This window comes from Vombatus ursinus, unplaced genomic scaffold (assembly GCF_900497805.2).
Source record: "Vombatus ursinus unplaced genomic scaffold, bare-nosed wombat genome assembly UNPS02014781.1, whole genome shotgun sequence".
NCBI classification, from domain to species: Eukaryota; Metazoa; Chordata; class Mammalia; order Diprotodontia; family Vombatidae; genus Vombatus; species Vombatus ursinus.
Genome location: NW_020954559.1, coordinates 35,236,866 through 35,253,803, shown reverse-complemented (window position 1 = coordinate 35,253,803; position 16,938 = coordinate 35,236,866). Strand labels below are relative to the sequence as shown.

The 16,938-nt window shown below is 33.8% G+C and overlaps 1 protein-coding gene across 1 annotated transcript in view; it reads left to right on the top strand.

The window, feature by feature from the left end:
- The window catches only part of LOC114046157 (ankyrin repeat domain-containing protein 10-like), a 48,232-nt gene extending 31,984 nt beyond the window's left edge, over positions 1 to 16,248 (top strand). Inside the window, exons 5-6 of the mRNA XM_027866406.1 lie at positions 9,724 to 9,819; positions 14,619 to 16,248. Of these exons, the coding sequence (XP_027722207.1) occupies positions 9,724 to 9,819; positions 14,619 to 15,094 (572 nt within the window). The 3' untranslated portion in view covers positions 15,095 to 16,248. The remainder of the gene's footprint in view (positions 1 to 9,723; positions 9,820 to 14,618) is intronic.
- Positions 16,249 to 16,938: the final 690 nt, after the last annotated feature.

Here is a 16,938-nt window from a genome sequence, read left to right as displayed (position 1 = left end):
TTTTGAGAGTTATTTTATTCATCACAATGTCTGACATATTGAGTTGCAAAACTCTCTCTTTACCTCATTAGATAGTTTGAGTAGGTAAACCTTAAAAAGATAGAAACATAGGAGTCTAAACAGTTAGATATGATAATTGATAACTACTTAACTTGTTTGCTTATAAGTGTTTGAAATGAGCTCTAAGTAATAGTTTTGTACAAATGCTATATGTTTTTAAACCAAAGACTAAACTAAAAATTATATTTCCAGGACAACTTTTTTAGTGTCTGTTTCAAAAGTAATGGCTACCTATGATTTCTTGGTTGAAGCTTTAATTTATAACTGTTTTCCTTCTGCTTTTGTACTTTGTTTTTAATAAGAGTATTCCAAAGCCAGACTTCAATTATACAAAATCATAAATGTTACAGTGGTGTGTATCAAACTGAGAGGGCACACCTTATTATGATGCATGCTCAAAAGTAGCTTTGTTTAAATGCCAAATCACCTTTTCATATAGATTTTTCTGCTATTTTACTTGGACATTATGTCTCATCTTTTAGGTAGTTAATTTACTTTCCAAGTTGTGACAGCTTACAAAATAATTGATGCTTCATTTCTTTTTTTCCCCATTATTTTTATAAGATAGGTACATCACTGACTTTAAAAGAATTTTTAGCTTTTTTTCAAAGGCAGATTTAATTTAAATAGGAAAAAAACAACACAACTTTCCACTCTTGCATCATAAAAAGGTTGAAAGTTAACTTTATGAACCAACAAATTCTTTTTTCCTTGTTTCTTGAAGATAATAGTTTCATTTTTGTCTTTTTGTATATTGCCCCTAACAATGTTTGGCACATAGTATGTGCTTAATGTTTGTTTATTTGTTAGTAGCTGGTGGCTTAAGCTTAATGGTTTATGAGATTTTCACTTCTTTATTTTATAGAATTATGCCCATCTTAATGCATTATTATGTTGAAATCCCTCTTAGTCAAATATTCAGTGAAAAAAATTACCCAGTTGTATATTAAAAGGAATCATTTTTCTTTTAGACACGGTGATTTTAATGTAGAAACAGATGGATATAATTTGTTTTTAATAAAAATTTAGTATGTAATGGAATAAAAAATAGTAATCGCTTTGCAAAGACATTTCAGAAATTTCAGGGCTACCCTAAAAACCTTAAGTTTAATTACATATGTATGCTTTTGTTTATTTCCAAAGAACAGCAAATAATGTCTATTCCAATGCAAAGTAGGATTCAGAAACATTAACTTCATTGACTCATTGATTCTCATTGATCTGGTAAAAATATTTGATGTATTGTCTCCTATTTTGTGATATTCTCCATACATAAAGCCCTGGAATATGCTGATAATTAGTATGAGTTACAAAATCCTTCCCTCCTAACTATATACACACAAGAAAGATAAGTGGTTGTCCAACTATAGCATATATTTTATGAGCCTCATAAGGGATTATTTCCTTGTCAACATTTTAAGATTGAAAGCTCCTTTCCCGAGTATGTTTTATAGCTATTGTGATTTTACTGTGACCTGAATCACAGCTGTACTATATATTTAAAAGTCATGGAGTCCAGAATGTTTTTATCTTACACAGGAATTCTAAATGATACATATTCAGGTATCAGACAACTTTTATTGTAGTTGTTTTATTTAGGACTTTTAGATCAGTAGCCATGCTACCTGCTTCTTTGGTATAGGTAAGTTTGTATTTCTTAAAGCTCGTATTCCCTTGTAGGTTCAACTGCAGTAAGCTTTGAACTTAAAAGTAATATCCTTACATAGACATGTAACTGTAAAAAAAAATAATAATAAAGATGGCCTTTATAAAGAATTATTTTGGCTTAGTCTTGGATTGATAAACTAGAAAAGTTTTTAGGTATCTTCTCCAATCTCCTTATTTTGGAGATAAACAGGCAGCTTGGTGTGGTTGATGGGACATTGAACTTGAAATCAGGAAACTGAGTCAAATCCTGCCTTACTTTATGTGGCCTGGTTAATTCACCAGTTTCGTATGGTGAATTGATTTCCTGATCTGTAAATTAAGGGTTATGGAATTGGTGACTTCTGGGGCCTCTTCAACATTCAAAGCTAAGATTTATGAATTTTAAAGAAGTCAGAGTCATAGGTAGAGACTTGAGGGTCAAAGAGGTAGTTAAGAGATGTGTCTGCATGTAAGTATGCTTGGCTTGTAACCAAGCATTATGCTAATTGCTTTGCAAATATTTAATTTTATCCTCCCAACATCTTTGTGCTACATATAGGTAGCAGATTGCTAGTTATGTTACCTGCTCCCTAATAGTAACTAAAGATGCCCTCGATGCTATTAATATCCCTCTTAAGTACCTGTTCTGCCAAATGCTGTGCTCTAGGAGCTGTGGATATAAATGTGGAAAAACCCCTGCTTTCGAGGAGTTTATGTTTTACTAGAAGGATACAACGTGTCCACAGATTTTTAAGTGAACACAAGACAGATATAGTAAGATACACAGCATTAACCACTGAGGGCATCTAGAAAGGGCTCTTGAGGGAAGTGGCACTGGAGTGCTTTAGCTCCTGGTTGACTTCTAGATCTAGAACGTACTTCATATCTCTTAGAATAATTTCCTTCAAAGCTCAGCTGAAGAGTCGCTAGGTGGCGCAGTGGATAAAGCACTGGCCTTAGAATCAGGAGGACCTGAGTTCAAATGTGGTTTCAGAGACATGAGACCTACCAGCTGTGTGACTAGGCAAGTCATTTAACCCTGATTGCCTTGCCAAAAAAAAGCCAAATTCCTAAAGGTCAGCTCAACTACTACCTGCTGTGTGAAGCTTCTGATATTTTCAGCTTGTTTTTCTTCTCCCCAAATTACTTGGTGGGTTTGTGTTTTTTTTGTTGTTTTTTTTTTAATATATGGTTAACTCCTGAAAGAATGGTGATTCGTTAAGAGAAGAGACTTTTAAGTTTTGTCTTAGTATACCAACATATAGCAATTTTATAACTGTATGGAGGATGGATTAGAGAAGAGAAGGTCTGAATGCCAGGAGGCCATGTAGGCCCCTTAATAAAAAAATTTGTTCTGTGAGGTTTGGTTTCAGTCAAAGGGCTGTACTGGGACCTAGAGGACCCATGTGGCCTTGAGGCCGCAGGTTCCCCACCCCTGGTTTAGGCTATTTCAGTAATCTAAGAGAAGGATGGTTTTGTTAGCAGTAGAGAGGAGTCAAACGTAAAGAGATGTTGAGGTAAAACTGACATGTGGCAATTGATTGGTTAGGAGGTTGAAAGTCAGAAATTAAGAATTTCTAGGTTGCAAAGTTCAGTGACAGGAAGAGTGGTGGTCCCATTTAGAAGAAATTGTGAGAGAAGTCAGTTTAGGAAGAAAGATAATGAGTTCCATTTTGATATGGCTAGAGTTTGAAGTCCATATGGGATATCTAGGTAACAGTTGGCAAACAAGCAATGGAGGTGTGATGAGAGATCATAAGAGATAAGGACTGAATATACAGATTTAGGAGTCATGCATAGCATTAATAATTGAACCTCAGGGAGTTGATGAAGTTACCCAGAAAGATGGCCCAAGACTCACCTAAGGGTTGGCAAAGTACGCTTTTTATTACTGCAGACTGCCTTGTTCTGTGACTTGGTGATAGGCTCTTGTTTTTTGTTTTGTTTTGTTTTCTTCTTGGTTAGGTGTGTTACAAGTAGCATTATCTTTTTTTCTTAATCCAAAGTTCTCAAGCTCGCATATGTGCCAAACAGTTTAGAGTATTACATTAAGAGGACAGTATATTTTAAATATTGCCCAAAAAGCACATACTTTTGCTGCAGCTGTAGCTTATTGATCCATTCTCCAGGAATTCCTGAACTCATGTTCTTACACTTATTCATCCTGAGATTGCCCTCTTGTTGCCTCCCTTAGTAAAAAGTGAGAAAGAATAAAAAGATACATGTGATCGAAAATGGATAATGGACAACGGAAGCGAAACACCAATTATAATTTTATATGGATTATTCAGAGAAGAAATGGTGGCCAAAGCAACCCTAGTTTAGAATATGAACTTGTTCATAAAATCTTAAATATATGATCAGTATTTCTGCCTAAACCAGAAAAAAAGCAATAGTAGGCAAAACAGGGTAAAAGAGTATTCAGCTCTTTCATCTCCAGAACTCCTTGGGCCTGTTAACATTGGATAAACTTTATCACTACCCAATTGGACCAACTTCCTTGCTGCTGAACACACAGACCTGAGCCCCTTTGCTTGTAGCACTAATTAAATCAATACTGCCATTGTTCCCAGAAATGTGCTCATTTACTCACCTATATTTCCATCCACTAAAACCATAACTTTCCAAACCAAAATAGACGTCTTGTCTCTTGCTATATGAATGTGTCTTAGAATTTAAGCTTTTTGAGGGTAGGAGTTTTTCCCCCACCTTCAAATCTGTAGATGCTTTAAAAATACTTTTTAATTTTAAGTCAGGCAAGAGAGCCAATGAAGCAAAGTCATCCTGAGGGCATTTAAAGATGGAGGTCAGCAAACAACAGTGGAAAAGGACCTGTACTTTTTGCTTTAATAGCTTTTCACCTTCCAGGATAGTAAAGCTACCACATACACACAAATATACTTGGAGATGTCAATAAAGAGAATGAAGGTGGGGAAAAGCAGCTGTATTGGAACAAGTACATACATTGCCATGCTGGCATTTTGAGACTGTATTAAGGGGTCTGAAGATTAAAATGTGGAAAAACATTAATACTGAAAACGATGACCAAGATATCACCAAGTATTGACATGTATACTCATTTATTTATAAAATGTTTTTGAAACATTTCCCCATGCATTGATGGCATCTTTTAGTTACTATTAGGGAGCAGGTAATATCACTAGCAATCTGCTAGTGATATTACCTGTAATTAAAATAGGTGGAAAATGGAAATAGGTCTGTAATTAAAATAGGTGGAAAATGGAAGATTTTAATTATAGAGAAATAACTTGGTAGAACAAAACGTTACCTTAAAGATTTTCAACTAAGGAATTGCTACGTCTGTATCAGTTAAGATTCCCATATATAAGAAATAACTTAAGTTTATTGACATTATGGTCATAAACATTAGGCCAGAAGTATTTAAAAAGAAAGACATTTGCCACTGTGATGGAGATCTAGTATAGAGTGCAAGTTGAAGAGACTTCTCTGGTAGATGATGTCCAGTAGTTACTGCTGTTTGCAGATGACTATATTCTTTGCATCAGGCCCTGGAAGATTGCCTAGCCTCTTGGAAGAGATATAACAACTCAGGAATGTCTTATTGCCCAAATTACAACATGCAGTTGGAGACAGCTTAGAGATTGTAGGTGTGTGTATATGTGTATGAAAATCGGACAGCTGACATGGATTTGGGCCCAGAATTAAAAAGGAAGAGGAGTGCATTGCTCCCAGAAGTGCAGTATCCATCTACTGCCTTATTATTTCCAACTAACCCCATAAAAAAGGGTGAATTGCCTAAAATATATAACTAACCTTTAGTGACCTCACGGTTTCTTCAGAAATGGAGGCCTATCTTTTCAACACTTGTGCCAGTGTTTTAATTCTATGAAACAACTCTAGAATCTCCAAGGAATTGCATATCATACAGAGGGCAGTGGGAGGCTATAAAGTAGATATGAGCAGGGTACAAAGTAATGAAAGAAAAATTTCAGAAATAACAAGTAAAATATGTCGATATTTAGGATAGAAATAGGAGATGAGCTGCTTCACAGGTTGAAAGTCTGCGCGCTTCACTTGTCTCTTTCTGATTTAAGAAGTTAGAGCCTCTAGCAAATTGTGTGGCAGATGCAGGGTAGATAGGTGAGTCACAGGAAAGATGGGTGGTCATTGCAGTCAGCATCATTGGAGGGAATACCCAAATTGGAGATGAGATTTATTTGGGTGTTGCTTTCCATGCTTGTCAATCCAGACAAGTATTCAACTTAGAGCATGTGTAAGATTCCTTAGTCACTAATAATAGCTGGTATTTATATATTGTTTTAAGGTTTATGATGTACTTTACACTTGTACATATCTCGTTTGATCCCTAAAACAGTCCTGTGAGGTGGGTGCTATTTTCTGTATTTTACAGATGAGGAAGCAATGACTGAAAGGTTAAGTGACTGTCACCCAGTAACTGGAGTACCTAGGTCTCCTTGACTTTAAAGTCTGGCACTCTACTCACTATAGTATGCCACCTCATATCAAATTATTGCTTGTGCAGTTAAAAAATACAAAGAAGTTTGTTTTCAAAGTACCTATATGAAATACCATAAATTCCATTGTTTTTATTGTTAGGTCTTTTAAAACATTTAGAGAGAAAATCTTGGTTTTTTTGCAGATGGTATTTACCTTCACATATAACATTTAAAGTGATTCTTCTGGGGGGATAAATGAACTGGGAATCTTGATGCTTTCCCAAGATTTCTGAGAATTAATCTAATTTTAAGATACATCTTTTTTGATGAAATGGTATAAAGCATATTTCAATGAGTAGAGTTGGTCTCTCTATATAAAATATATATATATATAATATAAAATGACTGGGGAAAAGTTAATGGAAACAACTAGTTCAAATTCTGCACTTTGATATTCAAATATATATATGATTTTCATGCTAGAGTGGTTTAAAAAATATACTAGAAGCTTGCTAGAACTTTTTTTTAAATAGAGTGGTATACAGTAAAAGCCTAGGCCTTTCACGTAAGAAGTACTTGATATGCATGCTAGTGAGTATTGAAAGGGGGTGGTGGTGACAAGTACATATGGTAGAATTTCCCAGTATTGACTCAAGACCACATGACTTCTAAGGGAGTTAGCATTGTCAAAAGTTGATTTTAAACATTTTGTATGCTTCCAGCCTGAAACTTTGTTAAAATTTGAAAGATCAAAGTGTAGAGTTGAAAGATCATCACGTATTTTAATCAGTTAACTAGAAATCCTGTTGCTTAGCTTGTGACTATAAAGAAGTCAGTCTAGGCTAGCCTAATTCATTGTTCTTAAAATGGTACCTAAATTTTACCGGGACCTTGTCTATAATTTCTTTACATAGGTCTCCCATTAAAAATTTTCAATCTTACTGCAATTATTTTATAAAAATAAGAAAAAACTATGTATGTACTTCAGTTGTTAGCAGTACTTTGATATACATATATTCCATTATATAGCCACACTACTGCCTCTGTTTCTGAGGCTGTGTTTTGCTTCTTCCATTTTGAGTTATTCTGGAAATTCTGTCCATTCTTGTTTAGGAAGTAGCAATTTTTCAGTCTTAAAGGTTTCAATGGTAATTGAGTGATTATATGTCATTTACCTCTTCAGATTAAATTTTTGTTGTATTTGAACTTTTTTTCTTTTTAAAAACTTGAGAAGTAGAAGATAACATATTGCTCTAAATGCTTGAAAAAAATAGTTCTTGATTGTTAAGTAAAACTAAGATGGACTAGATTTAGATCTTAAGAATTCCCAATTTGGAAATTCAAAGAGGTGGGGAGGGGCATTAATGCTATGTCTAGGTCTAGGCTATGAAATGACTTCCTTTTTGATGATTGAGTTTTAGTGTCTTTGGAATGAGCTTTTGGCATGATACTAATCCTCAGTTTTATTAAAATGGAAATAAAAACTAATTGACATTTTTCTAAAATTACGCATAGCTTTATAAAATGTAGATATTTACACAGGTTGCTTGGATTTACAATATGATTTATCGTAATGCAAATGCTTTATTCAAGAATGAATAGCCATTATGTTAATAAAGTATATTGTGTCAGACACTTGGAATACTTTATTCTCCGGGACCTGTTGTTCTTCTGTTGGGGATGGAAGGGAAGAATAGTGTGGGGGAGAGAGCTTCAATTTGTAATTAATTTTGGTCTTTAAAAATATTTCAGAATGTTCTGTATCAATACAAAGTTAATTTACTCTTCCCACCCCACAACTTAAACATAACTGAAATTTTTATTATTTTGAGCAGTTTGCAAATTTAGGAATAATATCTTAACTTTCTCCCCCTACCATTACCCCATTTGGGTATTCATTGAAGCTCCCTCTGCATCTATCCCCTTTCTTGTTTCCTTGATGTAATCATACACAAATCTTTTATTCTGATTCATTAAGACTGTTTGCACATTAACTTCACTATCACTGATTTTAGTACAGGCTTGGGAATAATTTGAAACTATTGTTATTCTGCTGCCTATGCTTTGCTTAACTGATTCATATGTCTCCAATATTACAACAACATTGCATATGTAAGATTTTTTCCATCCCACATATTTTTGAACCTTCTGTTTTATTCCTATATGTTAAAATTTGTTTTTATTGATATCTTTTGCTTATTCATCACTTTCATTTGTCAGCATTCTCTTCCTCTTCCCCCTACCCAGAGAGCTATCTGGTATAACAGAATTTAAAAAAGAAAAGGAAAAAAATAATTTGGCGAAACATACCAATGTATCAGTCAAATCTAAGAGTGGTTCCACCAATATATTCTCCTAACTACAAAGAAGGGAGTAAGATGCCTTCTCATATTTCTTCAGGGTCAAGTTTGCTCATTATGGTTATGTAGCATTTGTTACTGTACTTTATAGAAATTCTGTTTAACACCAAGAGTAGTTAACTTTTTTCATGTGGTTTATATGTAAGAAGTTGCAGTTCTACCTTTATGTTCTTTACTTTTCCATATTTTGCTAGCTTCCAGCTAACTTTTATAGATCAGAACAGTTGTTTTCACACATTTACATGTGATTTTCATGAATAGATTGAGATCCAACCAAGAAAGGGAGGCACTACTAGGTGAAAGGTAGCAGGCTATAATAAGCATTGGACTGAGAGTCAGGAGAGACTTGGGTTCAAATCCTTCTTATGACATTTAATAGCTGTGTAACCAAAGGAAAATGGCAGTCTGTCTTCTCAGTTTCTTTATCTGTAGAATGTAAGATGACAATACCTGTAGTGTTTCTCTCACAAGGTGTTAGTGAAGCTCAAAAGGAATAATGTATCTAATGTGCTTTCCAAATGTTAAAGTGGTACTTTTATAAATGCTGACTGTTATTGCTTCGTGACACCTTTGTACAACCTTGATTGAAACTCAGTAATCACTTCTAACCATTGACTCAATTGCAAGTTTTAGCTGACTAACTCCTCTTCTTCTGGATCTCCCAGTTGTCTCAAATTAACAGGCTTATAACATAAAAGTAAAAATATAGGAACTTAAAAACACTTTGTACGTATCATTAAGTAATTGTTGCTTGCTAGAAATTTTCATTCATTTCAATGATGAGAAAACAGTGGAAACGTTTAAATATATCACCATTTCTGTTGAATGTTTAAAGTTATGCATGTTTCTCTTGAAATAAAAGACTTAGAATGGAAACACAGTATGCTTCAAATACCATATCCCATCAAGTAGAACCCAAATGGGTATTACTACTTCCAAGAAGTTTTAAGGTTCAGTTATAAAATTATTTGCTAAGAAAATCTGATTTGTGGTACAGATTGTTGACTGCCATGTAACCAGCAGTTCATGTGGATTTCAGGAAAGAGGGCAAAGTACAAGATATAAAGGGGTGAATGTGTGTGTGTATAAAATTGTTAGGCATTAAACTACTGAATGCTTTGAAAATATGAAATCAGAGTATTTGTCTTAATATTTTCTTTTATATATACAGAATAACCTAAGATCACGTCCTGTTTTGTTGGGGTTTTTTTTGACAGCTCAGAGCTTTGTTTGCTCCATACCACAAGTGAACGGAGGAGCTGATGATGATGCTGACAGTATGCACATTGATAGAGAGTTTGCTGTTGTATCAGGTGGGAGTGGACAGTTTCCTGTTAACTGCAACAACATTCAAATGGTTGAAGACATCAAACAACAGGAGAGTGGTTCTATTGGACCAAAAGAGATAGAAATTTATACAGTTACATCAATGCAAACCCCTTGTCGTTGTAAGAATCAGTATGCATATTATTTCTAAGATACAAAGGTTTCTTTGAATTTTTTGCACATTGTTGTCCAGTGTCTTGGAAACTTGTATTACTCCAATGCCCATTCTTTTGGGTGTTTGTAGACACAAGGAAACATTTCTTGACACACTTAGTGTGGATATATACAATAATTATGAAGTCACTCTTCCTATTATTCTTTGAGGCTTAAACTTAATGTGCCTTCTTTATCTTTTAAAGAGTTTTTAAATTTGTTTTTTTAACTTGGGAATACTTTTTGCATCTCACACATAGTGTACTGTTAGTGTTTTCAGAGTAATATGTACCTTAATACAAATAGTTCTAAAGATAGTTATGTTAATAGCTAGAAATTACCAGAGATTTGTAGTTAGTGAAAAAGTAAAAAATGAAATGAACATATTTAGCTTTTGCTAAAATATATACCTAAGTTTAAAAAAAGGGGGGGAAACCTTAAGAAATATTTGCAAAACAAGTTTTTTATGTCCAATTTCATAGGCTTAGAACTGTTTGTAGTAATAGTTAAATATTCACATTTTGAATTTTCCAATAGCAAGAGATTCATTTCTTAATAGTATTCTAGAATATTTTAAAAATGAGTTACCACAAATATATCTTGTTATATTAGTTTAATTAAAAGCTCTTTTCTCAGCCTTTCCATGTATTTGAAAGGTAAAGATTATGACAGTTTTACTAATGTAGTGTAATGCTTAGAAATGGAAACTGATTTTTATTATTAATGTTGTTTTTCTATATTCCAAGTGCAACTTTGGGTATAATAGAATAGATGTTTTGTTTTCTGAATTAACATGAAAGCCATTTTAAAAAGTAAACTTTAAAAGGAAGCATATATATGCATATATATCTATATATATCTTTTTGGAAATGTAATATAATATTTCTAGTATATTAAAAAACATTAAAGGAAAGCCATACAAGTATATTAGTAAAATTAGTAAAAAAAAAAAAAAAAAAAAAAAAGTGGAAATATCTTGTTACTAAATAATCTAAAATCCTAGGAACCTTTTTTTTTTTAAAAAAAGAGTAAATAGGGACTCCTAAGTGGAAAATGCTTTAATTAAAATAGTAGTCAAGTTTATTTGCAGTTAAGATCTATATAACAAAGCAGATGTATAAATACCACAGCTACTCCGTAAAGCAAAACTTAAAATAAGAAAAGCAGTGGGACAAACTTGTAAGTCAAATATATTGGCCTTCTACTGTTCCGATGGGACTTCCTAGCAGTTTACTATGTTGAAATTATAAATCATTCTCATAGTTCAAGCCCATTTCAGAGTAGAGACAAAAAACCTGCTCAGCTCTCTGTGCCAGTAGGCATGTTATTTTTTTTTTATCAGTTGTAATTATTAGCCTCTGACATCTTTTAAAAAAAAAATCCTAAAACAGGAATGTTTTGATTTTTCACTTTTTTTTTAAGCAGTAATTAGTTTTTTAGTTATCCTTAATGTTTCAGGGACTTGCCATTTAGAAAAATGAACCAAATCCTGCCCTCTTATTGTAATTTAAACTTCCAGCTAGTCTCATTTAACTAATAAATTGGCCACTTGAAATGTCTTCTTTTAATGTTTATATTTTTAAGTATATTCTACTTCTATTCAGAAGCCTTGCTAGAATGCTGCCCTTTAAGGGCTGTGCCAGTGGGAATGTTACAGATCTACCTCACTTTATGCAGTAGATGAATGCATTCCTGAAAAGTGTATAAATCAAATTTTCACATTTTAAATTGTTGGGAGGGGCTGAATATCTGAAGGAATCTTACTGTGAATCCTTTTTAAAGCAAATACTTGCCCCCTAATTTATCTCTTTGTGTAAATCTGGATTTTCATATATTGGGTTGGCTTAAAGCGAGGTACACCTGTATAGGTGAGACCCTGCTATAACAAGATCACTCTGGTACAGGTGGGCCCCGCTTTTAGATGCCATGCATTCCTGGAGGCTGCATCTTAAAGCAGATCCGCCATAAGGCAAAATCCGGGCTGTGTATGTGCTGTTGCCTTCGTCTGTTCGGACATCGGTGGAAACTGTGGAATGAGCAGGTAAAGGCAGCAAGAAGGGAAGTATAGGTCTTTATTAGGCAGCATTAAATGAGCAGAATGGTATGTCAAGTGGCAGATTTGGGATTGACTGTACTAACCAAACCCTTTTGAGCAGGATCTGAGATGGTCTTGTCATTACATTTTATTATGTTAAAGCAAGATTCTGGTGGGTTTACAATTTTTATTTCCCTTCATGATAGTGTTATGAGGCTGTATTACTTGGCTTGGGCTTTTTTAGGTTGTTGATCCCTGGAACTAATTTGCTTTAACCTAGCTGCTTGAGAAAAATATTACTTCCTTTGTACCAACTTTTAATTCCGCATAAATTATGAAAATAGGCTGCCCACCTTCCCCTGTGTTCTTCTTTAAAAAGTATATCAGATCAAAGTAAGCTAGGTTTGAAGCAACACACCCAATTCTTTGAGTAGTTGACTAGCTATTTTAATTACCTTTGGGAACCCAATTACACTGTCTACTATTTCCATCTCTTTAAAGAGATTTGGATAATTAATTGGACACATATACTTGAACTGACAAGGTTGTTTTTTTTTTTTCTTTTTCTCTTATCTTTCAAGTGGATACTGCTGCCCCATAGCCAGATTTTATCTTTAAGGAAAAGTTGTGGCTTTGTTTTTGAAAAATAGAAATTACATAGTTGCTACCCCTGGGGTAAATGGCCTGGGGATTTGGGATTTTTTTGGTGGTTGTTAAAGCTTTTTATATTACTTAGCTTAGGTCACTTCTCTTGAATTTAAGTAATAACAGCTGATATTTACATTATGCTTGGCTGTGAGATATGGAATGAAAATATTATCATCCCTATATTATGAATGAGGAGATTAAGGATAAGGGTGGTTATGTCATTGGTCCTGATCAAACAACAGAAATGACAAAACTGGAACTCAAAATTTTCATTTTCTAACTCCAGATCCATTGTTCACTGTTGTCTAAGACACTGGTATAGGTGCAACTTGAAAGATCAGAGAAAGTATCCATTTTCCTCCATTTTAGCAGATTTTATGGAAACCATGCTCTTGGTTAATGTATTTTTGCCTTTAAAAAGTTTATAAACTTGTTGCCAGACAAAAATTGATGACTATTGGAACATTGTCAGCTTTTTTCATCCTTCTATTTATTTATTTATTTTTTGAAAGGGGTGAGATGGGGGCATGGGTTGAAGATGAGGGGAAGGGAGAATGAAGATGTAGCATAAATGTGCAATGTAGAAAAGTACTTAGACTGGAAAAAATTAAAAATATGCACTTTGATAGGGCACTGTTATACAAGGGTAATAAGGTATGCATCAAATGCTTTTATATGTGAAAATCTATTAGAAATGGACTCTTTGAAATGGTCATTGTAAGACTACATTTTATTACAATAGAGCAGCACTTTAAGTGGCAAGCCTTACTTAATAGTCCCGGATTAGAGGCAGTTTTAAACTACTTATTCTCTGTATTCATGTCTACATATACACTTTTGAGTTAAAAAGTACAGAACTGTAATATGTATTGGTCTATCCCAGTACTTGTAATGGGTATTTTTTCTTTATCAATATTTTACTGAATAAATTTTTGTCTTAAGCTTCAAAAATCAGTGTTTCCCCTACTTATTTTTTTAATGTGGCTGATGTATCCTAAATATAATAACTTTAATAAAATTCAGAACTAGTCATTCAAAATGACCTTTTGCATGAATATCATTAATTTCCATGTTTTCTTTTCGTAAGCAAGCATTCTGGTCTGTGCATTTTGCCAATTCTGTTTTCACCTGGCATTTTGCATATGGATTATGTCAATTTTTGAATATTACTTAAAGAAAACTATTCCTATAAAATTTGCATATGCGCTTTCCTAAATTATTAGTCTGAACTTGCTTTAGAACACTGCATTGTCTTACATTCTTATAAATAGCTTCTGTAATTAACTTGCTTCAGTTACTTTATGTACTGTTTTTCTCAATCTTGAATGAAGTGTTACACTTCATTTTAATCCTTTGTGAAAACCATTTTATATTTTTTTTTCTTGGAAGGGGGAGGGTTAGGTCCTGTGATTTCGTAGGCATTGGGAACCCTTAGGTGAGGTAACTCCAGTTCAGATCTGCCAGGATTATAGTCTTAAAAGTTGCCTGGGCATGGGACTGGGTTTGAACCCTGGTCAAGGCCTCCCTAGTGAAAACCTGAAGTGTATTTTTAAAAAAATCAAATTTGTTTTTTACTTTTGAGTCTGATAGAATTTACTTTGCTAGGAATTTTTCAAGTATAACTAGGAATGACTCAAAAAACAATTATTTTGAAAACTACAATAAAAGTTTAAAGACTTCTTTGTAAAGTAAATAATGATAGCCTAAGTTTCTCAGTTTGGCCCCACATCTTTTAAATGCCGAGTTAAAATCGTAAGAATCAAAACTATTTTGTCATTCATTTTTAGACACACCTATGCCATGTATCTTGAAAATTGATCAATACCTTACAGAAGATCTAATTGATTTTGAAAAATAAAAAAAGGTTTTATTTAAGTATAGCCAAATTTTTTATGTTTTTTCCCCCCCATTGATTCTGAGTTTTGGTGACAGGTGTATTTCTTAATGCAGATATGAATAGCAGTAGCTCCGTTTTGAATACATTGACAAGTGGATATGCCACCAATGGACATTTGGACTTCCCTTCCACGACACAGCTCAATGGGATGGAAAACAGGAATGGAGAATGCTTAACAGCACCTAATGGAATTAGCAGTGGATTAATTCCAGGACTGACTTTTGCAAATAGCCAGAAAACTCCCTCTGTTAATGGTGCTGAAGAATCAGAAAAGACAATGAACATTTCACCTGATATGTGTGGCTCTCTCCATCTGAATGGAAGTCCAAGTAGCTGTGTAGCTAATAGACCTTCCTGGTTAGATGATATTGGAGATAATTTGCACTATGGACATTACCATGGGTTTGGGGACACAGCTGAGAGCATCCCAGAACTTAATAGTGTTGTTGAGCATTCCAATTCTGTTAAAGTGGAGGAGAAATATGATAATACTATCTTGGGCACAATGCACCTTTATCATGGTTCCTAAAAGTCAATGGATTTTCTTCATTTGAAGCACATTGATTCATACTGTTGACTGACTTTTTGGGAAGAAGTATCCATGTAGCATTAATTTGGAGAGGAATGCCACAACTATCATTTTTTACATTTTGATTTATTGGGAAAAGTAAAGCTTCCATTTGGCGGTTTCCTAAAGTGAAGTCTTAGTTTGTTGCATGAGTAGGACTTGGTGATTAGGTATTGTTACAGTGGGATGCTCTTTGAGAATTAAGTTCCTTTTTAACATTTATTGGTCACCAAGCCCAATACTAGCACCAAAAATTGGTATTTTTCTTGTAAAAACTGAGTAGAAATTGAGAGGCCAAAAATGTGTCCTAATTACTTTCCTTAGCTTATTATACTTGGACATAGCTATAAAAAAACTTTCATTTACTTTTCTAGTTGAGCCTATAGTAAGAGAAGACCCATGCTTTCTCTTTTTATAAGGTCTGAACTATTTCAACCTTAGAATAGATTTCTCACACCAATTTGCATTGTTTATATGGAGGAAAGGACTTTTGTCTTGAGTTCAGTGATGTTTGAAAATGAGTTTTCACCTTTCATATGGTAAAATTTACAATTGGATATGTATAGTCCATTCTTTGGTGTCAGTTACCAGATAAAATATTTGGCTTATGACTTGAATGAAGTAGAATGGGTCATAGCCCAGTGTTTGATTATAAACAGATAACAGCCTGGAGTTAGTCCTATGTTAGAATAGTTTTATCTTGCATTTTACTTTATGTGCTTAATACTTTACCATAGAACGCCCACTGAAGGGATGTTAGCACGGTTTACTTTATATGCAATGAAAATTACTGTTGTTTGTAGAATTTGTTAGGTCGGAGTATTTCAATTTGACTGTTTTTGATACATGTTGGATTTCCCTTCCCCTCCTCCACTCTTTGGGAGTATATTCTGCTTTAGACTTCTTCTGCTATGTATATCTAGCCAGTTGAGAGACCCTTGAGGGAGTCTCATGCTGAATTTGTATGTTTATAGTTTTATACAAGTCAACATTGATGCAGCTAGTAGCGACACTGTGCAAGTATTGTAATGATTTTCTGCTTTGGTGATTTCATAATGAAGAATGGTGTGATGGAGAAAATGTCAAATGAATAAACCAGTGTCCTAAGAAAACTATACCATCCTTTTTTTGTTTGTTTAAAAAAGGGACCTTTGCAAATTGAATAAAAAATAAATTTCTTATATGCACAACTTTCCATGGGTTGCCTTTTATTTTCAGTGATTTTATTTTAATGAGGCATTTTATCCTGCAGGCCACCAACAGGATTCATGTTAATGCTTGTTCTCAATCTCTGGTGCATTTGACCATATTCTTAACCCTTCTCCTGCAGATATAACATTTCTAGGAAGATCTCTTTGATCCTTCAGCTTGTTAGATAAGATCGTGTATGTGTTGCATCTCAGTTTTTATTGAATCGTTAACAGGCTCTCTTACATTATAAAAGGTTCCCTGATGAAGAAGTATAATAAACTATCAGCAGTACCACACCTGATTCCACATTTGCTAACATCACAGTTATAAGTTGTCATTTAAACCTTCCTAAGTCTGTTTCCTTCTGTGTAAAATGGGCATAATGATGCTTGTACTTCTTACATCATGGAAACGTTATAAACAACACACTTTGCAAAGCTCTCTATAAATGTTTATAATTACCCTAAATGCCTGTGCAGGTATCTAGAAAAATGCAGATAATCTTTGGGATTACCAGTAAAATAACTTTCTATTGCATTCTTACATATATTGTTGAAAGCATTCAGAAGATTTTTATGAGACAAATTAGGATGTAATTCCTTGGATGAAGAAGA